The sequence below is a fragment of the Mixophyes fleayi genome, chromosome 7 (assembly GCF_038048845.1).
Source record: "Mixophyes fleayi isolate aMixFle1 chromosome 7, aMixFle1.hap1, whole genome shotgun sequence".
Classification (NCBI taxonomy): Eukaryota; Metazoa; Chordata; class Amphibia; order Anura; family Limnodynastidae; genus Mixophyes; species Mixophyes fleayi.
This window is the reverse complement of record NC_134408.1, coordinates 106,829,855-106,854,918: the sequence shown is the minus strand read 5'-3', so window position 1 is coordinate 106,854,918 and position 25,064 is coordinate 106,829,855. Positions and strand designations below refer to the sequence as shown.

Sequence of the window (25,064 nt, the reverse complement as noted above, 5' to 3'; positions counted from 1 at the left end):
GCAGGTCGCGGCCCTCAGTATCAGTCAGCTGGCAAGGTAACAATTGAGGCAGCGGTGACAGCTGACCAGGATGCTGGATGGAAGTGTTGTCAACAAGCCGGGTCAAAACCAGAGGAACCGATATAGCCAAATCAGAAGCAGGAGAATGGTCAGGAAGCCGGGTCAATACCAAGTATCACTCTAAGCCAGAATCAGGAACCAAAGGAGAAGTCAGGAACAAGCCGGGGTCAGAATCCAATAAACAGCAACACAGGAACAAACGCTGGCGCAAGGTTGAAGACCAAATACTCTGGCAAGCAAATGGCCTCAGTGTGTTCCTTAAAAAAAGGGAAGACATCCCTGATAGGTGCCTGACATTGTGAAAACCGCAACCAATCGCTAACAAGTCGCAGGGCGATGGAGCGTGGAATCTTGCCCATGCGTATGGATGGTAAACGTAAACAGCGTCATGTTGCTAAGTAACGGTTTCCAAGCTCGGCATATGCATGCGAATAGAATGGAAGCATCTCTAGGTAGCGGGACGCCGATTCAGCAAGGAGACAGGCGTCCATTTAGAGACAGAAACAGGACGGCGCCTGACAGTACTCTCCCCTTTCTTCTTTTACAAGGTTTGCAAGGTCACCTCTCTCTCCTTCAATTTGGCCAATAAGCGAGGGGCATGTATCTCCTGTACATCGATCCAAGATCTCTCCTTGGGGCCATAACACTCCAGTCAACAAGATATTGGTGGCGACCCCTGGAAATCCGGAAATCCAGAATCTGATTGATCTCATACTCCTCCCCATGATCAGTCTTTACTGGGACCGGGGGTGGGGTTCTTTTGACAAATCTGTTGAGAACGAGGGGTTTTAGTAGAGCAATATGAAACACATTGTGAATCTTGAGTGATGGAGGAAGTAGGAGTTGAATGTCACGGGATTGATAACTTGAGTGATTTGAAAAGGTCCGATATAATGGGGTGTGAGCTTCATGGTTGGAACTCAAAATCTTAAATTCCTTGTGGATAGCCACACTTTGTCCCCAACTCGAAGACTGGGGACTGGTCTACGGCGATGATCGGCGCTAGCTTTGTAGCGTTGGGAGGATTCCAATAACTTGGACTTCGCCTGAGACCATATTTGAGAAAAGTCCTGAATGAGATTCTGCACGACCGGAAGCACTGAACCAGGTTGGGAAAGTTCAGGAAGGAGAGGGTGAAACCCATAGGTAAAATTGTTCCAGGTCTTGGTTGACCCTCTCCGTTTGGCCGTTGTTTTGAGGGTGGTACCCTGAGGAAAACTTTAGATTGACCCCCAACTCTTTGCTGAATGATCTCCAGAACTTGGACACGAACTGTACTCCTCTATCAGAGATAATATCCTGGGGACAGCCGTGAAGACGGAAAATCTCCTTGATGAAGAGATTAGCAAGGATAGAAGCTGAAGGAATCTCTTGAGAGGTATGAAATGTGCCAACTTGGAAAATTTATCCACTACCACCCAGATAGTATTGAATCCATGGCTAGCTGGTAAATCGTTGACGAAATCCATAGAAATACTAGTCTATGGGCTCTCTGGAATAGGGAATGGTACCAAGGGTCCTGCTGGAGACTGCCTGGGTGTTTTGTGTCTGGCACAGATTCCACAAGCGGCAACATAGGCCTTAACGTCAACCTGGATAGAGGGCCACCAATAATGCAGAGAAATCAACGAGAGGGTCTTCTTGACACCCGCATGCCCAGCAAACAGAGAATCATGGGCCCACTTGAGAGCCTTGGGCCGAAGCCTGGAAGTGAGAAAGGAGCGACCAGGAATAAGAACCTTGGTTGAGGTTCTAGTGATGGCCACAATGGTAGTAGGATCCAAGATGGTTCTGGGGGTGGGGTCAGGTTGAAGATCTTTATCATCAAATGACCGGGAGACAGCATCCGCCCTGATAATCTCATTTTGACCTTTCAACCTGGGGTCAAGAATAAAACGGGCAAAAAACGGACCAGCGGGCCTGATGTGGGTTCAGACACTGAGCTGTTTGCAAGTAGGTTAAGTTCATATGGTTCGTGTAGACAGTAACAGGATGCTGAGCCCCCTTAAGCAAATGTCTCCACTCTTCTAGGGCTGTTTTGATGGCCAATAATTCTTTATTCCCGATACCGTAGTTTAGTTCGCTGGGGGAAAATCTTCTGGAGCAGAAACCACAGGGATGAAACTTTCAATCAGAATCTCTCTGTGAAAGAATGGCTCCTATGCCAATGGAGGATGCATCAACTTCAACAAAGAAAGGCCGAGACAAGACAGGTTGTAGCAAAATTGGGCGGAGGAGAATGCCCTTTTTAATGACTGGAAGGCACTGAGGGCTTCGGCAGACCATGATTTTTCTGCTCTCCTGCAGGTGAAAGCAGTAATAGGAGAAATGAGAGTCGAAAAGTCTCGGATAAAGTGCTGATAATAATTGGCGAAGCCAATAAAACGTTGGATAGCCTTGAGACCCAATGGTTGTGGCCAATTGAGAATGGCAGCCACTTTCCCAGGATCAATGGCAAGACCAGCACCGGACACAATATATCCCAGGAAGTGGACCTGAGAGGCTTCAAAGACACACTTCTCCATCTTGCAGTAACGGTGGTTGGAACGTATTAGAGAGAGCACCTCCTTGACGTGACCTCTATGGGATTCTAAGTCCCTGGAGAATATAAGTATGTCATCCAGATAGACAACGACTGAGAGATAGAGTAGGTCTCGGAAAATGTCGTTAATGAACTCCTGGAAGACCGCTGGGGCATTGCAAAGGCCAAAAGGCATCACCAGGTATTCATAGTAGCCATCCCAAGTGTTAAAAGCAGTCTTCCATTCATCGCCCTCACGAATCCTAATCAAATTATAGGCGCCCCTGAGGTCTAGTTTCGTGAAAATTGTGGCACCTTTGATCCGATCAAATAATTTGGAAACCAGGGGTATGGGGTACCTGTTCTTCACGGAAATGGCATTGAGTAGTCTGTAGTCAATGCATGCTCTTAGAGAACCATCCTTCTTGTTTACAAAAAAAAAAAATCCTGCACCAGCAGGTGAGGAGGATTTTGGAATAAATCCTCGTTTGAGGTTTTCATATACATACTCAGTCATGGCTCGAGTCTCAGGGAGGGAAAGAGAGTACGTTGTACCACGAGGAATCTTCTCTCCAGGAATAAGGTCAATGGAACAATCACAAGGACGATGGGGTGGAAGCGTCTCAGCTGCAGTCTTACTGAAGACATCCACGAAGGCAGCGTATTCAGATGTCAACCCAAGACTGTGTCTGAGAGTGTGACATCTAGTAGGCAGGGTATTGAGGCATCGATCAGCGCAGGGCGCACCCCAGGAAGTAACCTGAGCACGTTGCCAATCAAATTGGGGTGAATGGTCCCTTAACCAGGGTTGTCCTAATATTACTGGATTAACAGTCTGTGGAAGAACTAGAAACAAGATAGATTCAAAATGGAGGAGACCAACTTGCAGTCGGATCGGGTGGCCTGAGAGATAGATCCATTGGCCACTCTGTTACCACCCACCGCTGTCAGAACCAAGGGTTGCAATAATGATTCCAGGGGTAGATGAAGGTTAGCTGCTAAGGATGCAGAAATAAAGTTTCCAGCTGCCCCCGAATCCACGAAGGCCTGAAGGGAGACCGGTCCCTGGGAAGCATGGATGACGATGGGCATCAAAAAGTCAGTTTTCTCTGGAGAATAGGGGGAAGATGTACTCAGCCCTAGACCTGCCTTCCCGGAACCAACTAGGATCTGGAGTTTGCCGGTTTCTTGGGACACTGTGATAGAATGTGAGAGGGGTCAGCGCAGTAGAGGCATAGATGGTTTTTAAACCTTCATTGCCACTCTTCCACAGTTAGACGAGAACGCTCGATCTGCATGGGCTCCTCAGGCAGAATTGGTGGGTTCTGAAAAGTGGGGGCCAAGCGAGGACTAGCCCGGCGAGATTGTTCACGTTCCTGATTCTGCTCCAGATACCGGATATCAACCTTGATGCATAGGGAGATCAGATCATCTAAGGTAGCTGGTAAATCCCTGGAGACCAACTCGTCCTTGATCTGAGGCGAGAGTTCTGAACTGAACCGCGTACTGACCCACGGGAAGGCTTCCCTGACCTAGCTTTAGAATGCTGGAGGCTGCAGAAGCAACTCGACAAGGCTCATCTAATACTTTTCTGAAGGTTTGTATGAAGGAAGACGAATTTTGTAACAGGGAGGAGAGGCCTAGGCAAGCGCTTGATCCATGAGTAATGATATAATATATGCCACCTTGGCTCGTTCTAAAGAAAAATTTCCTGGTGATAGCTCGAACTGGATAGCACATTGGTTGAGAAACCCTCTGCATTTTCTCGGATCACCACCTAATTTGTTGGGAGGTGGGATGCGAATCCCTCCAGTAGGATTAGGTGCTGCAGCTGAAGCAGAAGAGCCGACAACGGGGGGTGCGGGAGCAACAGATCCTCCGGGAGAAGTCAGGCTTCTCTGTAGAGTATCCATGCGTGTAGCCAGTCCCTGAAGGCACTGCAGGAGCTGAGTCTGGTTAACCTCTTGTTGATCAACACGGCGAGTCAGGTGCTGCAGAAGGTCAATAGAAGAGAGATCACCGGTGCCCTTGGCATTTGACATGGCCAGAGTATACTGTCAGAATCACTAAGTGGAGTTGATGATACCTGCCATCAGTTGGCGCTACTGAGTACTGAAGCGCGGAGTCTAACACGCCCCTGGTTTTCACCAGGAACCCCCGCAAGGACGTATGAACTTTTGCTGCAAGGAACGCGCAGGTCGAGGCGCTCAGTATCAGTCAGAATCAAATCTGCTTGCAGATGTTTTATCCACATTTTTTTTGTTGTTGAAAATATTTGTATAGAAAGATTTCATAATAAGAAAATATTAGAAGGGGAGGGGAATACAGAAAGGAAGAAGGATGTGACAATTTTACAAAACAGCATATTATGTGGTACAGGGGACAAATCCAGATCATCTTAACATTAACCATACCATAAACAATAAAAGGTGTTAGGTGGTAGAAAAGGATAACTGTAGGGTAACGCTGGAAGGTCAGAGTGAAGGGACTCAAGGGAATGCTAATAAGGAGGTAGGGATATTGGAGCGTCTATTATACGTATGTGTGGCTGGAGATGAACAGAAAGCTGGAGGGGGTATCCTCATAATAAGTCCAGGTGGTCCAGATTTTGGAGAATTGAATGGTGCGGTCATGGATAATACTGGTAACTTGTACATCTGCCAGATTTTGTGTGTTAGATCTTAAATGGAGGGGAGGTCTACTTTTTTCCAGTTTAAGGCAATGAAAGATCTGGTTGCCAGTAGAATGTGGCTACTTAACTTTTGTGTATGTTTTGAGACACCAGGTGGCCTTCAATGTCAACCCACAGTCTAGTCCGAGTGTAAGTGTGCGCTAGCACTACCTGTGTGAAGCGCGAGGCCAGGTAAGATTTCTGGAGGCAAGGGAAGCCGCACAACATTTAAAGTTATACTTTCTGTAAAACAGTTGTTAATTATCCTCAAGGAACATGAAGTAAATGCATGTGTGTAAGAGTGGGTGTTGACACCAGTTACTATGATGTAGAAACCAAAGCTCTACTGCAGATTATGAGAATAGAAAGACTGAAACAAATTGTTCCATTTAGTTTGACTCCAATGATAGTTTACCAGAGCATTCTAATAAATGCATTTCTAGGAGATTCCCAGATGTGAAATATAACCAGCTTAAACACACTGTGTACATTAACGTGATGAGAGAAGGAAGTGATTTATTGCACTAGGTCAATTCCAATGTCAAAGACACAGTGTAAAAAATTTGATACAGATGTTCATGAAAGCGAAAAGAAAAATCCTCAGAAACAACCTACAAGAGTGCCATCATACTTGGTTGATTAACTTATGCACTACCCCACACAAAATTATAATTTCTCCTCACTGATAGAATACTATGCAGGCACATTAAAATGCTTTATGTTAAAACAAAAAAACTTGTTCCAAGACAAAAATAACCTATACTAAAATGTTTTTTTAAAAAATAAAAAAATAAATTAAAATAAAATAATGACCATTTTATACTCTCTTTATACTGAATCTCTGCAATGCCCACTACTAATCGTTACAACAATCAGTACTAGTGTCATTAAAATATTCAACAGTATTACTGTAACATAATACACACCAGTAGTAAATGGCAATGTGCCATTATATATATATAATGGCAAGTAATATACATAGCACTAATAGCTGTGCTCAATATAGAATTATACTTTACTGCAGGCTGCAACCTTCTGTCCCCTGACCACCACATTATCCTCTTGCTTCTAGGACTGTTGAAGCCCTTTTCCTTCTGCATTCTGCATAACGGGACAGGACATTTGGGCTTGTGCCATGGCAAGGCATCAAAATGCATTCCTCTAAGGGGGCATTACTAATTTTAATGGGGCCACCAATGTTTCTAGGGAAGGACGTCTCTGGCCTTCTCCACCCTTACCTTAATGACAGCCGAGGTGGCTCCTCCAACAATACATTCTGCTGTGCACATCACTTCCTGCTCAGAGAGGAAGGGAACACCAGAGCTACCCGTCCCCTCTGAGCAGAATTTGATCTTGAACCCCCGGAATACTGGCTCACGTTTGGCGTTGTTGGGCTTCAACTTCCTTGTGATATTGGTGGTCAAAGATCAATAGGCTCATTAAGTTCCCGGCTGACAGTGCAGAGGGGAGCAGTTTTCTAGACTTGCTACCTAATGCCACCTATCATATTCCCCCGACTACCCTGAATCTGAGAAAGCTGCAATGCTCCTGGTATAGAGTGGAAATTTCTTTGTATGTATATGCAAATAAAGGTTTGTTATGTAATTAGTTAAATACAGTGCAGAGAAAAACTCATACTGCAAACTGGTACCAAGTTGACCATTTCTGTGAACTGTGAGAATGCTACACTCTTCATAAGTAGCATAACACTTTAAAACAACAGGCTAGCATATAATAAAGTAAAAGACCCAATACTCCAGATTATAAATAGCCTTCAATTGTCCAGAAGACAATACAGCACTCAAAAGTAAAGCCCAATATAAGCTCAAATACTAAACATTTAATGTAGCCCTAATTGTTCACAAATTATGCAGCCCTAGAGGGCCAGAATTACCTACCACTGGATGACCTATTCTACTACTTGTTGCCAATTATTACCATTGAGCGGGCACATAGGTACTAGCAAACTTTTCTGTTACTGGATATGGCTGCTTATCCATCATGTAATCATGAATTCAAATTGAATGATATTAGAGACCACAGAGCTTCCTAAGCCCCATGTAAGGCATGCTTGGTGATATTGTGTTTTACTCTTCTATGAAGGGACCAGCTGTCCATCCTTACAACCATCCCACTCTTCTTAACGTTGTATCCACACTCCCAGTTCCAATGACACCATCATGCAGTACATCTACCATGTTCTCTGTATAGCGCCCACAACTACAGTACCTCTCCTGTGTTCCCCCATAAAGTCCTATGCCCACAGTGTACAGTGGCTATGTACCTATGTACAGTTCAGTATTTATGCACCCAATATAACTCCCATGCCTGATATAATAGTTTCACATAAAACCAGAGTCAGTATTTCTGGGGATTTCAAGGGACTGTTGGAGCTCACAGCAGTAGCAGGCAATTGGTTTTGCCTGGGGGCAAATGCAATGCTTCTGCATGTTGGCTTATTTTTTAGTTCTTTTTACCCATTCTGTCTCACAGATCCCCCCAAGGTTTAATGAGATTTTCCTTACAGGTTTATCCATATACTTTATGCATCGTATATTGTGCATATCCTAGTCTCTGGGAGTTAAGAACCACCTATTAGGGAACGGTGGTAAAGCTTGATTAAGCTGTCAGATATTAGGGCTTCCAGAAGATAGTTTCATGTGGTCTCTGTTTACCCTATCAGCGGGAGAACAGATGGAAACCTGTTGATCATGAAGCTGAATATTAGGACTGTTTAGGAGTTACTGCTCCCACCGGACCGACTGAAGAATTGGTGGCTAAAATAAAGGACTGCAAGGACTGGCAATCTTCTTCCTTTGTCCCGAATCCCCGTGGGTCTTGCGGATCTGTGTGGCCACTGAAAGAAGGACGACAGTGAAGCTGGACTGTTGTTTTACTAACAGTAACAGGAAAGGAGCTGTGACATAGGTGACAGGTTTTGTTTTTTTAAATATGTTCCCCAGTTCTTTGTTTAAGATGTGTGTTGGTTTTTTCTCCCCGTATTGGAGTACACACGGTTATTCTCAGAAATAGACAACAAACGTAAGATTACAATAATCTTGCCATCTAATTTTTTCTGTTATTCATGTTTGAACCAAAAAATTTGTCATAACACCAAACTTGCAAGGTTTACAGTCAATACAAAGATAGACTTTTACTCAGATAAAAGTAAATTAAACAGTGAAACAGTCTTAACAGTGTTTGTCAAAAGTATTACAGAAACCAACAAGAAGCAATATCACCTCGATCCAACCTGTACATGTAAAACAAAAAGACAAACCTCATATATATATATATTTGGCAAAGAATATTTTTAACAAAATGCAAACCTTATAACAATTGGCAGGTGATTTTGACTGTACAAATACAACTAAAGCCCCAATGTGCTCAATTACTATTTTAGCCCAAAGTTGGTATACGATTCTGTATTTTAAGGTCACCTATCATTTTGTTAATCCCTTAGAAATGCAGGGTAGAGCAGACCGTCTTCATTAGATTCTTAAATTGGGCTCCAGGTACAGGCACAATATATAGCACTTTCAGAGGCTATATAAGATCCCCTTGTTCTGCCTTCATACGTTTCAGCAGGTGTTCTGCTACTGCAGATAGTGGGTTGACTTTGTAGCAAGGGTTTTTGATCAATTCCTGGACCCGAGACACTTCTTCCTCCCTGTGAAAAATATATGAGAATGAGAATTTTGGTGAAATAAACCTTCGATAACAGTTCTTCACAACACAACATATCACAAGATTTCAGCCAGGATCTCCAGTTTTTGAAGAACAATTCCACTTTTGGTTATTTTTTTAATTAAATGTAATCAGTCATAATGAAAGATTACTCCTTGTGTGCTCCTTCTACTATTCCATTACCCTCTGTACCTCTTGGGCCTGCTTCCCTAGTCCTGTTTTCTTAAGCTTTGGCCTACTTCTCGCTGATTTCTACCATCACTTTCACTCATTGTCCCAGAAATAATTTGATTTGCGTTACCATGTTACCTGTGTGCGTGTGTATATATTTATATATTTTTGTTCTTCATATTTTGCTTTTTATGTATCATGTTGTTTCACGGATCACTGTTTTCTGCATATGTCATGTACTGCGCTGCGGACCCTTTGTGGCGCCTTATAAATTAAAGATAATAATAATAACTGGTAACAATCGAAGTATCGGTGCCTTCTGGCCATTTAATTAGAGCTCTTACAGCACAGATGGAGGGATTCCCATGAATCAGTACCCATGATTCAAGTAAGGGAACATTTTGAGATTTGTAAGGATTGTGTGTGAAAAAAAAAAAAAATGCCCTAAAGTGGATTTATACAATAAAAGTCCCACGGTGGCAGGGCAAGATGGTATTTTTAGTTCAGCAGATGCTGAAATTTACCTAGGCAAAGTCATGATAACTAAATAAAATTGACTTAATAAAACAAAATATAGTATGCTAATATATTTGTGATTAGCAAACATTGTGTTAGGAATACTGCACTTAGATGTAGGACTTGGTATCTATTTTTAACTTCACAGTGTGGCAGGCACAGCTGATGAAAGTTCACTGAGATGCAATCATGTGATCACCGACATCACAGAGGCAGGGAGAGTTGAACTCCCAAACGCTATATAAACCTGCTCTGCCTGCAATTTCCTGACAGAGTATCAGCTTTGCTGTTCTGAGCTCCTGAACATATTATTCTGTTTACTGCTTGATTACTATTTATTGACCCGGCTTGTTCCTATCTTTGTGATACTTGGATCCTGACTTTGTACTGATCTATCAAATTGGTTTGTGACGTTTTGTCTTTTCTTGACTATTTCTCTGCTTGCAGATACTGTTAGTTTAACCTGCATCCTGCTGCCCTCTGCTTGTCTGACTATTCTGTCTTCAAAGCTACATAACTGTAGTGCTCCACCCAACATGCTACAGGTCATTTTGGTAGACTGCGACCTGGTTAATACATGCAGTTAAATCCATTCCGATTTGCGGCAGGCTCTAGTGAATATCAGCAACTTTAGACTCTGCAATGTCGCTCTCTGACTGTATCAATCTTAGCTGATGTTGTGTCCTCATACGTTTGGAGCGTTAGGAATGTAAAGAACAATGTATGTTTGCGAACTTGTCGCAGCCAGAGGATGATCATGAAAACTGTACCATAACAGTGGACCCATAAAATGTATTTACTCTGCCAAAACTGTTGCAGCTGGAGGTGAATCTATCTCAACCATAAATTTCTTTAAATTGGCAGTAAGTTGGATAGAGAAATTTTCTGTATTTAGTAAAGGAAGATGCACAACATTTTGTAAACAAAGTAACATAGGAACTTACAGTAAACCACAAATTAAAACGTGTATTGCACTGCATTTAAATTATTCCACAATATTATTAAAATGTAATATTAATAGATGCCATGAAATATAAACAAACATAATAAGAACTTGTTAGAATTAAGGCTATGAAAGATAAAAATATAATGATGCAGAAATACATTTTCCTATGCATGCCAGGCTTCTCAGCTTACTTAGCAGGATATGCAGTGAGCCTTTCAGACCCTAAAATGACAAACTAAACAAATTCGCAATAATTGATAGCAAAGTCAATAAGAAATCCGGCAAGACCTTCCTTTCCAATTACAATGCCTCATGGATACCATGGGGGGGAATTCAATTCCCCGCATTGTTAAAAAGAACGAGGGGTGCACACAATTACCGTTAGTATGGTAATTTCAACGCAGATTTCTGCTTGCGGCTCAGGTAGCTGCGAGCAAAAATCAGCATTGAAATTACCGCAGTAACTGTAATTACTGTACTAACAGTAACAGTGAGCACCCAGCGTTGTTCTTTAGAACAATGCAGGGAAGTGAATTCCTCCCCATGTGTCCATTATTTTATTAGGGCAGCTGGGAGCAAACAGCATCAACTCTCACTTTGCCAGTCAACCATGCTCTCCTAAATTAAATCACCAAAATTATAAACAAAAGTATTTCTTTCATATAAAGTGAATAACTATCCAACATATGGGCATAAGGTAGCAGCAAACATACATTGTTAACATTTTTATAAATATTCATATATTACATTATATCTTTAAAAACAGCCCTGTACACTAAAAACAAGGTTATCATATAGCCAAACAGTCCAGAGGCTATGTGATAGAATTTCCGTTGGCTTCTTTAAATGCTTACAGTGTCAAATGTTGTGCTCAAATAATTAAAAAAAAAAAATAAAAAAAAAAATGTTACATACTGTGGTATTGAACTGCAAAACCTTGGGAAATCACACTCAACCAATTGTGGTATTCAAGGAACCTTTCTATTCATGTCAACTAAAAACAAGACTTTCTAAAATGCTTTCTATATTTTTAGAAATTATTTTTATTCTCGAACATAAAATGGTTTTAAATGTTTTGAAAAAGTTCACCTGCAGACCCACATGGCACAGTCATGGGAGCCAGGTTAGCTCATAGTTATTCTAATTTACTTAGAGTTCTGGGGGGGAGGGGGGGTGTCTCATTTGAAATAACCCCTTGCAGATAATCTTTTAGTTTCTAAACAAATTTGAGAAATTATGAACCTGGAGCCCACCCCAGTGGTTAGTACCTAACTAAAGTAGTTCAAGGAGGGACAAACGCTGAACGGGCCATGGGAGGCAAAGGCTAACTAATCTAATCCAATCCCACAGAAAAAGCTACTGTAACATAAATTGCTGAAAATGTCATTCTAGCTATAATAAAAAGGTGTCATCACAGCTTGCTGCATATGGGGCTGTGTAGCCGCTGACCAGTCACAGTGCCCATGCCGACACCTGTCCACATACAAAATCGCCTATAAGGACCCGTGAGAGCCAGAGCTGGACCTAGAAGCAATAGAAGTAGGGGGCATAACCTGATGAATCAAGATGGCAAGCTAGTAGAGGCAGTGTGATGCTCTGTGCAATGTTCTGCTGGGAAACTTTGGGTCCTTGCATTCATGTGGATATTACTTTGACACGTACCACCTACATAAACTTTGTGGACCAAGTACACCCATTTATGGTAACTATTAGCCTCTTTCAACAGGCTAATGCACCCTGCAACAGTGCAAGAATTGTTCAGGAATGGTTTAAGGAACATGACAGAGTTCAAGGTATTGACGTGGCCGCCAAATTCCCCAGATTTCAATCCAATCTAGTGTCTGCGGGAAGTACTGGAAAAATAAGTCCGAGCTATGGAGGCCACACCTCGCAAATTACAGGACTTAAAGAATCTGCTGCTAACATCTTGGTGCCAGATACATTCAGTGGTCTTGTGGAGTCCATGCCTCGATGGGTCAGAGCGGTTTAGACAGCATGAAGGGGACCAGCACAATATTAGGTAGGTAGTTTTAATGTTGTGGCTGATACTTGTATAAGGCTATAGGTATAAAACATGTAACAAATGCGAGATCCCTACTAGATGCATTCTTTGAAGATCGTCAAAGGAAACAGTTTTTCAAGTACATAAAAGATATTTAAGGATCTTATTTTTAAAGAATGGGGACAATTTGACAGACAGCAGTCTAAACCTAAAAGATTGGATCCACTTCAAGATTAGGAATTACATCACATTTGGAGGCTTCCTCAAGTTGATGCAGCTGTTGCCAGTTATGAGCAAAAATTCCCATACCCTTAGAGGATGTTGGGCCTTTAAGGGACTCTATGGATTGGAAAATTGAGAGATGTTTAAAAAAATTGCATATTTCTGCAGGAACATTAAAGTAGGTTTTTTTTCTCATGTATCATAAGCGCCAATTTCTCCTCCCACTTTGTTACTGTAATTAAAGCAGCAGTGGTTATGGCCTCAGTTTCTAAAGCATTAATGTTCTGGATGGATATTTTATGAAAGGATGATCAGGGAAAAAAAGTAGTCAGTGCCTGCTCAAGAATAACAAACAATTTACAAGGCAATTTGGGGGAAACATATTGTCATTTTGTTCCTTCAGAGGCAAAGCTGGACACCCTAGAGCTAAAAATATATAATGATTTTAAAACAGTGCAGCTTCCAGAAGTTGCTGTAGGACGAAGAACTTCAAGATACTTGGAAACTTGGGATACTCACAACTCAAGATCGGTGAATGTTGGGGGATCCTGTCAAAAGGTTACAGAATAGAAATTCGAGAAACTCCCAGAGGGAATATTTTTGTGGAATCCAGACACAACCTCCCCTCTGTATTTGGTGGCTCTGTGCAGTATACTAAAGAAGAGTCATCTCCTTTATCTCTACCAACAAGACAAGTGATTTTATTCCAGGCTTTACCTGGTGGACTAACAATCAAGATATTTCAGGAAAATCTTAGATCGTAGAAGACTCAACCAACATGTCCAAACACGTAATTTTCATATGGCGCAAGCAAGTTCAAACCTTAGGGCTATAGAGAAAGGAGATTACTTAACATTAATAGATCTGCTGGATGCTTACCTACACTTTCCTATAGTGGACTAGCATGATTCTGCATCGTAAGTTACTATTTTCAGTCTCTATGCTACATTTTAGCCTTTCCACATCTCCAAGAACAATTACCAAAGTTCTGGCAGTGTTTATGGCAGCTTTAAGAAAATAAGGGATTGTAGTATTGCCATACCTAGATGAAATCTTGGTAATGGGGTAATCCAGATGCTTTGTCAAGGAAAATACAATGAAAGTAGCCACCTTTCTACAAGTTAATGGCTGGATCATAAACACAAACAAGAGCCAGCTGGTACACACACAGCAGCTTCATTTTCTGTGTGTGTATATAAATACATAATTTTGAAAGGTCACATTTGAAATGCTTTAATACAAATAAACTACTTCTTCTTTGATATATTAGCGTATGGGATTAATATTGCAGTTGAATCTGTTCTTATTAGTAAACAGAGCTGTATGAACTCCTGTTTTCTATACTCCAATAATAAAATTATAAATAAGAACAGATTCATCCAAAAGATGAATTAATCCATTTTGGCCATATAATAAATTATTGTTAAGGGTAGATTTAATAAACTATCTAGAAAGTGGAGACGTTGCTTATAGCAACCAATTAGATTTCAGCTAGCATTTGCTAAAAATGTACTAGATAAATGATAGCTGGAATCTGACTGGTTGCTATGGGCAACACCTCCACTTTTCCTTTTTAGAAAGTTTAGTAACTCTACTCCTTAGAGAGTTCTAGTCAATGTTTAACTAGGGCTTCTCCACTAAAGAATGTATCCCTGTCCATTGAAAAATATTTGATCAATAAGGACCCGATTATAGTCTTGGTTAAATGAATGGAAACTTCATTATCTAAACATTACTAAAAAATAGAGACTATCTCACTTATATTTTTAAAGATTGCAGATTTCATTAGTACTTTTCAACCCCCATTAAGGGCCTCTAATGTTTTAAACACTAACAAAGTTTTGATCATTAAATAGCAATCAAGCAAATAAAGGGAGACTGCAGAGATTGTGTTTCCCACATAAATGCAATTACAATCTCAAGGAAAACTTCCCCTAATCTAGAGCAGTTATTTTCAAAGCTTGAGCCATTCCCTCTCTTTCACCTATCCCCTATTAATTGCATTTGATGTTTTAAATGAAATATAGCCCTGATCAGTATTTACACAGTTGAGGGGAGGACCTTGTCTATCTCATATATACTATCTTAATACTACAATGTCATTAAATGTTCTTCCTATGTTTAGATTGGCATTTTATTTGGATCAACTTTGTACCATTTATAAGATTTAATCATGTATTTTTATTTTGTGATGAAAGTCTTCATGCAAAACAAAGTTGACGGCTGAGGCTGCTATTTTCAGATTTGTATGAAACTAGTAATCAAAGCCGTGCATAAATCATCCTCTTAATTTATATATTGTAATGTGCAATATTTGTATTACTTCTATATTCTCATTTATTTGGGTTGAAAATTAGTTTTTTACGCTGGCCATTGAGTATTACTTTGTGATTTTATGAAAGTTGAAAACAGTACTTTAGAATAGAGTTTTACTTAATATCTGTATTTAATCATTTGTCTTATTTAGTGAAGGTCAAAGGTGTCAAAATTGTTCCAGACAGCACTGGACTCTAAGACCCCGGCCTGTGTTCTTCCCTGATGATGCAAGCTGCGACTTGTGAAACTATAATATATGATATGATTTGACATTTGTAAAAGTGTAAGTGCATCCTCTAATTTACTTATAATACATAGAAAGTACTGCATTATGTTATCATTGTTTCTGAACTTAAATTAACTTTTGGTATAATGGATTGCTGTAAATAGAAAGGCCATTGCCTCATCTATTTAAGGTGAGTAGTTATATATTTATTTAAAATTACTATTTCCACACAGAGTACACGACTGTGTTTTTATTTTTCAACATTACACTAAAAACACAGAAAGGGAGACGAATGACTGGTGCAAGACCCATAAACACCTACTTTGGACAAGTATATTTTCACACATCTGACGCCAATTCTATTCGGACAATATACATTATATAGTGTTGAGTTGCTATTGGATGAATTCATCGAATGGTTGATGGGAGTTGTAATGTATTGGCAAAATCATTGTGCACAGTGTTAATGGCACTGCAGGCAGTCCTTCCACCACTAGGACAGCATTTTAAAAAATACAAAGCCATAAAGCTACTGCTAGGATTCAGAGTCTATATAAATGAACTGTATATGTATTGTATAAAAAATCCAATGAATAAAACAAAAACATGGACTATATATATATATATATATATATATATATATATATATATATATATATATATATATATATATATATATTAAAAAGTAGAATTACCTTTTAAATTTAATATATCTAAGGGGTTTTATAACTCAAAGGTGCTTACATTTTAAATGTACTTGTAATTTTTTAAGGCAATTTCATCCTGCCCTCATAAGTACTTTAGTGGATTTACAACCCATTGAACAGTGGCCCTTTTGATCAATTCTGCAAAGTTCTGGTATGGTTGATGGCATTGTGGCACAATGGTTGGCATTGCTACCTCATAGTGCATGGGTTCCATTTGACTAAGGCACAATTGGAGTTTTTATGCTCTCACCCTGTTGGGTTTCCTCCACATACTCAGATTTACCCTCCCAGTCCAAGAACATACTGGTAGGTTTATGGTAGTGTGTTTGTGTGGAAGATAATTTACACTGTAAGCTTCACTGGGGCAGGGACTAATGTGAATAATTACAATTATTTTAAGTAGGAAAAAGTAATGGAATAGGCTTTATATTATGTTCGAGAAGGGGGTTATGAAAGTCCTTGAAGTCAGTAAAGACATGGCATTAATCTCTTAGCTAAATCTCCTTCCAGGTTTTATTTCCCTTTACAGCTGGTGACACAACCAAATCAGAGTTTAGCAAGTAGCACAAATGAAGTCACAGTGAAAGGTCTTTCCCCATCCAAGCACAGAGAGAGTTAAATATTTCTCCACCTATGACAGCTGTGCCAGCTATCTCTGCACATCACAACTATGCCTGAAAAGTGACTTCGTTTACATTGACAATTTCACACAAAGCATTTTCTTTGTTCATATAAAATGCCTCTACATTTCTTTTAAAGCAGATCAATATCACAAGCTTTATATTTTTCTCTGATGAAATTGCCCTGAAGGCAAAGAAATGCGTCATTTATTCGTTTGAATTGTTCCATTACTCCGACAGCTGCACCTCATTCAGTTTATGGTTTTTGTGGATATAACGCTACCTCACTTTGGGAATCTGGATTAGGTGGACATATGCCATCGAGGCGATCCCCTCTACGGTAGATCTATACTGCCGTTTCCCTTAATCGGTTTACATTGTTGCATTGTGGACATCATCATCGGACAGGCTGCTAATCCTTAACCCTCATTCCCGTTACATCGATCGGGACTGTAGCATGGAGCAGTTACTCAAGTGTCGACTATGTGGAGCTCAGTAGTGCAGCCGAATATCTGAAAAGACCTCAGTATTTAACATTCGGGATCTTTACAGCGTGATCACAGGACAGACAGGTTTGAGTTCCTTTATCAATTCGGAACTGTAAGTCTGCGGTCCTTGTTTTCGTCCATCTATTGATGTTTTCCATAAGCGTTACAATCAGCTTATTTTCATTATATGGCTGTACTTTAATTCCAACTTTTTATCCATCCGACATATTGTGTACAGTAATTTTATCTGGACAATTAGGCTTAAGAAATCAATCATTTATAACAGTTGAAGGTTTTTTTTGTTTTTTGTTAACAGTTTCACATTTTACATTTTATATATGTTTGGTGTGTAAATTAAATTAATATCTTTTCAGCATTGTGTTTGATTCTCAATCAGTTCCAGCACTGTCTTAGTTTTACATTGCTCTTTGTATGCTTTGCATTGTAGGGCCACACAGCCCTTGACAGCTGTGTTACTCATTGTGTATTTGGTTATTTATATATATTTTTTCAATTTAACTATAGCTTATACTGTGCGCCAGTTGGATCAAGTGTGTTATTTTTTGGTCACATCACAACTATGCCTGATAAGTGACTACAGCTCCCTAGGATCTGGAATCAAAATGTTAATTAAAAAGCCAGGAAAAATAATGTGTGATCCAAAGCTAACTGCACAAAGATGGAGGTGATGTAAATCATTGTAGGCTTTATATACAAATTTTATCAAAAGTAGAGTTACAGCAAATATCAGATCCTCATAAATGGCAATTATAGGGCTGCAGTGTGAACTGGAAACGTTTTCGGAGAAAATCATTAAATACCCCATTAGTAAGTAACACTTTGTTTACATTGACAATTTCACCCAAAGCTTTTTCTTTATTCATATTAAATGTCTACATCTAAGTGGTGATAATTTCCTTTCAGACAAATGACTCAACAATCAGATATCCCTACTTTAGAGACCTTCCAGAAAACTGAAAGGCAAACTGGAACTGCATATATACAGCGGCTATAAAAAGTTTCTGCCCCTTTGGCATTTTTTATATTTTATTTGAAATTCTCTTTATTGGTTTTAAAGAAGAGAAAACAACCACAATAAGGACACTGAACATTTAAACAATTCCATAAATTAAAGGCATCCCAATATAAATGATAAGATCAGCTTGACTTATCAGAATAAAAATTGGTTAGATTTAGTCAAAATAGACATCCTATTTGCATAACGATGACCAATAACGATATTATAATGGAATGTATAGGAATCATGAGCATCCATACATTAGAAAGAAAAAAAAAATCCTATGGGGCAATAGGGTATAAGAGGATATTAACAGGGGATAGTGAAGGAATGGTAGTTGTTTACTCCAGGGTAGCATCAGGTTATGTCAATGAGGGGAGACCCCCAGTTTAATGATGAATACATATATGGGGAGGGGGGTGGGGGGTTGGAGGATCTCCACAACCGGGAAACAAGCATGTTTACCAAAGATCAGAAATCATCAGTGGTCAAGAATCGGAAGGACAGGACATGTGTAGTCTCAGCTCAACCGCTTAAGAAGATACCACGTGGTAAATTCAAACAGTTTGAAAATATTCTGTTGAACAGGGGCTGTTAATGATTCAATGAACAATCCCCACTTAGATAGATAAATAATATCTAATATTGTTGTCTGAAGTTCGACCAAGGTTGGAAAAACAGGAGCTATCCATTGTCTTAAAATCAGCTGATTGGCTACAGTGACCATTATTGATAGGGCAGGAAGCAACTCAAGGGAGAGTAAAGCATTCTTCCAGGCATCGAAATTAACGAGGAAGAGTGGTTCTTTAGATGCAGTTACGTGTATTTTGAAAATATGATTAATGAGATCTGTAACTTTATTCCAAAATTTGCATTCCCAAAAATTATGTTAGTAATCCGCTATTTGCGTTTTACATTTTGGACATAACCCAGTGTCCTCCCTAAGCATGAAGTGGTGTCTGGCCTGAGTAATGTAAGCCCTGTGAATCAATTTTAAATGGACCTCCTGAAGTCAAGTTAAGGTCAGAGATTTCTAAGCAGAGTCAAAGTAACGAATTAAGGTGTCTGAGTCAGTTACGATTGGGATATCTTTTTGCCAAGCCTCCAAAGCTCATCTCTAGGTAGTTGTAGGTTCTACATGAATGAGATCCGCATATAGATATCAAATTCTATAAGGTGAAGAGTTTTAAAGGTTAGTAGGACATCTAGACCATTCGGTGTCTCAGGTGTGATTATCGGCAGCTGAACTGAGGTGATATAATGTTGAAGTTGAAGATACATGTAAAATTGTGTTTGGAATACCAGCTTTTTTCCGCGATTGTTGGAAAGTATAGAGTTTGCCTTCCAGATCAAATACATCTTTGATTGCTATTAATATACCGTTCGTACGCCACACCAGGAAATCGACATTTTCCAGACTAGGTGGCCAGATAATCCCAAACTCAAATGAATCTAGTATATTTGAAATTTCTGTTGTACTTCTTATTAATGTGAATCCAGGTCTTATATGTATCTTTAAACAGAACAATGATGAAATTGTGGAGTATCAGGGATATTGGCGAGTGTAGTAAAGCCACTGGGCAGTATTGGTGGATTAAAGTGCTTTTCAGCGCTTGGTTTGCAAAAATGTTCATGGAGGTACAGCGTAACGGAACAGAGCACCCCACGTAAAGGAAAAGTAAATCCGGTAACCCAATGCCCCCTTGGATCCTTTTGAGGATTAATTTATGTCTGTCTATACAAGGTTTTTTGGACTGCCAGATAAATTTAGAGAATATTGTGGTAGAAGTATGTAACTCATATTTAAGAAAGCCTATTGGGAGCATCTGAAGTGGATAGGATAGCTTGGTAAAAATTACACTTTTAATGGTGGCATTGCAGCCCAGGAGGGAGAATGGGAGATTATGCCAACTGAGTAGGAGTGAAGATATTTTTTGATGATAGGTGGATAGTTAATGGAATAGAGATTTTGTAATTTAGCTGGGATGTACATTCATAAATATTTGATTTTAGTGTAGGATAACGTGAATTGGGAAATAAGTTCTGAATCACGCATAATAGTGGGGATTCCCGATAGGGGCACTAGTTCAGATTTGTTCAAATTGATTTTGTAACCAGCAAAGGAACTAAACCCATAAATAGTATGCATAATGGCAGGGATGGATCTACTGGGATCAGAGACCATAAGTAGTACGTCGTCTGCTAAGAGCGCCAATTTAGTCTCACATCCCGTAGATGAATGCCGCGTTATTCGGAATTATTTATCAACGCTACTGCCAGGAGTTCCAAGTCTAACACAAACAGCAGCGGGGATATTGGGTATCCCTGTCTGGTGCCTCTTTATACTACAAATAGAGAGGAAATAAAACGATTTGCCAAAACTTGCATGGTAGGGGATTGATATTGATATATCTATCAGGAAAGCAAAATCTATTGAGGGTCCCAAACAGATGAACTGACATCACAAGATCAAATGCTTTTTCAGCATCTAGGGATAATAAAAGGGTGGGACAATATGTCCCAGACACCTCCAAAGCATGGAGAACAGTTAGCGTATTTCTAACATTTGTCACTGAATGTTGTCCTCATATAAATCTAGTTTGATCTCTGTGTATTAGTGTTGGCAGCAATATTTTCAACCGTTCTGCCATTATCTTCGTAAAAAGTTTGTTATCCACGTAAAGTAGAGAAATAAGTCTGTAAGATCCTGGGAGCATTGGGTTCCCGAGTCGGGGAGCACTTTAAATATGGCATTATTGAAATAAGCACAATAAAGAAGTCTGCTAGAATCGTTGCTTCACTATCTTTGAGGATTTTATAAAATTCCCTGATAAGTCCATTAGGGCCCGGGGACTTAAAAGATTTTAAATTCTTGATCACTGAAAGGACTTCATCAGTAGAAATGGGTGTGACTAAAGAGCCAGCTTGTACTTCCATTAGTAGTAAGGAAATCGACTCCCAACAGGAGTCACGTAAATCTGTATCAATTGGATTTTGGGTATAAAGCTCAATGTAATAGGCCTTCAGAACCTCTATGATCTCTGCTCCCTTATGTTTAAGTGTGCCATCCTGAGCTTGCAGAGACGGAATAGTGGCGTGTATTCTAGTGCCATTCAACAGGTTGGAGAGGAGTCTACATGACTTATTGCCAAATTTATAAAAAACGCTACTCAACGCTATTTGCCGTTCACTCTGCTGTTGTAAAATATGATTGAAGTGGACTTGCTTCTGTTTGTAATGGGCCATATTGTCTGGTGTAGATCAGCATTTAAATACTCAGGCAATTTATGTTGGGCTGCTAGATAAGCTGTTTGGCATTTTTTTAATTAAGGAGATAATATCTCCCCGGATAACCAACATATTTTATTTTTAAAACCATACTTGCCTACTCCAAAATTCTTGGGAGTGCTCCCAGACCCCTGGGAGAGTAGAGGCACCCTTCCAAACCCCACTGCAGGATGATGCAATTGTAAATAAAAAAATAAAATAAAATATAAAAACGTGCAGAGAGAGCAGGGTCACGATGACGTAAATCACACTGTCCCAGCCCCCAACACATGCCCTTTGAATGAAGCAAAAAAAAAAAAAAAAGTATGCAATTATGTCCGTGATTAACGTGTAATACAGTGTAATGACAAAAGCTAAAAAAAATAAAGATAAACAAAAAAAATGAATCACAATAAAAACAGAATGGATGGATGGATTTTTATGCACTAAATTCTAAGATGCACCTAAACAAACTCTGGAGCAATCAGTTGGCTTTAGAGATAATTATTTGAGTGAAGTCCACATGTCCATAATTAAAACGGTTTTCAATGACTTAAATAGAAATACACCTGTATGCGAGATCCGACAGCTGGCTACTGCATTTTCAAACAAGATCTTCATCATTAGCCCAAACACCAATAAAAGCAAATTTGAGGGGGGAAAAAAAAATTAAAAAGCACCAATCAGGATAGAAGATTTTAAAGACTTTTAATATCAGACCCCACCCTCTGCCAAATCCATTATAAAGAAATGGACAGAATAGGGAAAACAAAATTTACTTACCGGAAAATCTCTTTCTCTGAGTCCATAGGGGACACTGAAAATCTTGACAATGGGGTATAGAGTGAGTGTTCGCTAAGGAGTTCGCACAATAAAGTTTGTTTGAAGTGCTGACTATATGACTTTATGCCCCTCCTACAAGCCAGTTTAGTACTGTGCCCGAGAAGAAACCCTTAACCGATCTTTAGGAAAAAGATTAATAAACCTAACTCCAGATACCGTAACTGAAAGATATAGACATAATTAGTCAAACATAAATGAAACATGGCAGGAAAGGGGCCCAGCGCAGGACGGAAGCCCATTGTGCCCTATGGACTCAGAGAAAGACTTTTACCGGTAAGTAAATTTGTTTTCTTTTTCATCTATAGGGGACACTGGAAATCTTGACAATGGGGACGTCCAAGAGCAACCCTACCGGGAGGGAGAGCCCTGGGACCCCTGCAATACTGATCAACCAAACTGAGAGTCAGAGGCCGATATAGTATCAAATTTGTAAAACCGCAGAAAAGTATGTCGACCCGACCAAGTGGCTGCTCTACATAATTTCTCAATAGGTAATGCTTCGATGTGACCTCCTTTCTTGCAGCAATCATAGTTGTAATGACTGTAGAAGGAAAACCTCTGCGCCTTAGGATTGCCCTTTCAGTAGCCATGCCGTCAAACGCAAGCGCTGTAAATCTGGATGAACCAGTGGTCCCTGCAGAAGGCGGTCTCTTCCTAGCGGCAGGGGCCAAGGGTCATCCGGAAGAAGGTACCGAATTACAGAATACCACGCTCTCCAGGCCCAATCCGGCGCTATCAGGAGAATCTTTACCCCTGACCTCCTAATTCTCTTGAGAAGTTGAGGAAGCATGAGGAAAGAGGGGAACACATACCTGTACTGGAAGTTCCATGGGGCTGTTAACGTGTCTACTGCCACTGCCCCTGGATCCCTTGTCCGAGCGCAATACAGTGGAAGTTTGTCATTGTGTCTTGACGCCATTAGGTCTATTTGTGGCAGACCCCATCTGCTTACTAAAGCCTGAAACACTTCCGGGTTCAAGTCCCATTCCTCCTGCAGAATGTCTTGGCGACTTAAAAAGTCTGCCTCCCAGTTTTCTATCCCTGGTGTAAACAAGGCCGATATCACATGATTCTCTGCCCAGTGCAGAATGTGACTTACTTCATTCACTGCACTTCTGCTGCAGGTTCCGCCCTGGCGATTTATATATGCGACTGCAGTTGCATTGTCTGACTGCACTTGAATAGCCCTTCCCTGGAGAAGGGACTGTGCTCTTTACAGAGCATAAAATATTGCTCTGAGTTCCAGAGAATTTATTGATAGAATTCTTTCCTGCCGTGACCAGCAACCCTGGAAGATGTGACCTAGAGTCGCTGCTCTCCAACCTCTCTGGCTCGCATCTGTGGTCAAAAGGGTCCAGTTTGATACACCGAAAATCCTGCCACTCAGAAGATGGCTTGACTTTAGCCACCACGTTCGGGACAACCTTGTCTTTGGGGCCAAGGTTACTGACTGTTGTAGAAACAGATGAGATCCTGTCCACTGACTTAGTAAGTCCAGCTGCGGGGTCCGGAGTGGAACCTTCCGTAAGGTATGGCCTCGAACGTGGCCACCATCCTCCCTAGCAGGCGTGTCCATGTGTGGACCGATACTCTGCAGTGTTTTAGTATTTCCCCTATCATGCACTGGATGGCCACTGCCTTCTCCTGGGGGAGAAAAATCTTCTTCTGGACATTGTCCAAAATCATCCCTAGAAACTTTAGTCTCTGGGAAGGAATCAATCTTGAGTTTTTTTAAATTGACCACCCATCCATGTTTTAGTAACAGCTGATGAGTTAGGGAAATATTTCTGAGCAAAATCTCCCGACTAGGAGCCTTTATAAAGAGATCGTCCAGGTATGGGGTGATCATAACCCCTTGAATATGAAGCAATGTCATCATTTCTGCCATTATTTTGGCAAAAACTCTGGGAGCAGAGGACAGGCCAAAGGGAAGGGCCTGGAACTGATAATGCCCGTCTTGTATCGCAAACCTGAGGTAGCTTTAGTGAGGCGGCCAAATAGGGACATGTAGATATGCATCCTTTACATCTGGGATACCATAAACTCCCCCTCCTCCAGGCTTACAATTACAGACCGAATGGACTCCATTCTGAATCTGATTATTTTTAGAAAAGCATTCAAATTCTTTAAATTGAGGATTGGCTTGACCAACCCATTTGGTTTGGGTACCAGGAAAAGCCTGGAATAATATCCCATGCCCTTTGAGTAATCTGGTACTGGTATTATCACACCTGAGTCCAGAAATTGCCGAACAGCCCTTTGAAGGAGTAGGCACCTTTCTGTGGAAATTGGCAGCCTGGTTGAGAAAAAACGACACTGAGGAATTTTTCTCGTCACCCATGCATCTGAGCAGGTCTCTCTCCAAATCTGAGAAAAATCCCGAAGGCGGCCCCCTACTCTGGGATCCCCCAGGATTGAAGACTGTCATGCAGAGGGCTTAGTACTAGATCTACTCTCCTGCGAAGAGGATGCAGCAACAGAGTGACCTCGACCCCTGAATCCCCTTAGAAGACATGGTAGCTCCTCTGAATCTTCACCTGTAATTGGTGGAAGTCCGAAAGGACCAAAAAGATTGTGCAGCATAGCTTTTGCGTGGGTTAGGAGTAGCTGAAGGCAGAAAAGAGGATCTTCCCCCTGTAGCCTGGGAAATCCATCTATCTAACTATTCCCGAATCAAGATCTTTCCATTGTAAGGTAGAGCTTCTACTCATCTCTTAAAACCCCCATCAGCCTGCCATTGTCTGAGCCAAAGATTCCTGCGGCCCGCCACTGCCGATACGCAG

The 25,064-nt window shown here is 40.5% G+C and overlaps 1 protein-coding gene across 1 annotated transcript in view; it reads right to left on the bottom strand.

The window, feature by feature from the left end:
- Positions 1–8,386: 8,386 nt before the first annotated feature.
- The window catches only part of SLX9 (SLX9 ribosome biogenesis factor), a 116,808-nt gene continuing 100,130 nt past the window's right edge, over positions 8,387–25,064 (bottom strand). Inside the window, exon 6 of the mRNA XM_075180256.1 lies at positions 8,387–8,922. Coding sequence (XP_075036357.1) covers positions 8,799–8,922 — 124 coding nt within the window. The 3' untranslated portion in view covers positions 8,387–8,798. The remainder of the gene's footprint in view (positions 8,923–25,064) is intronic.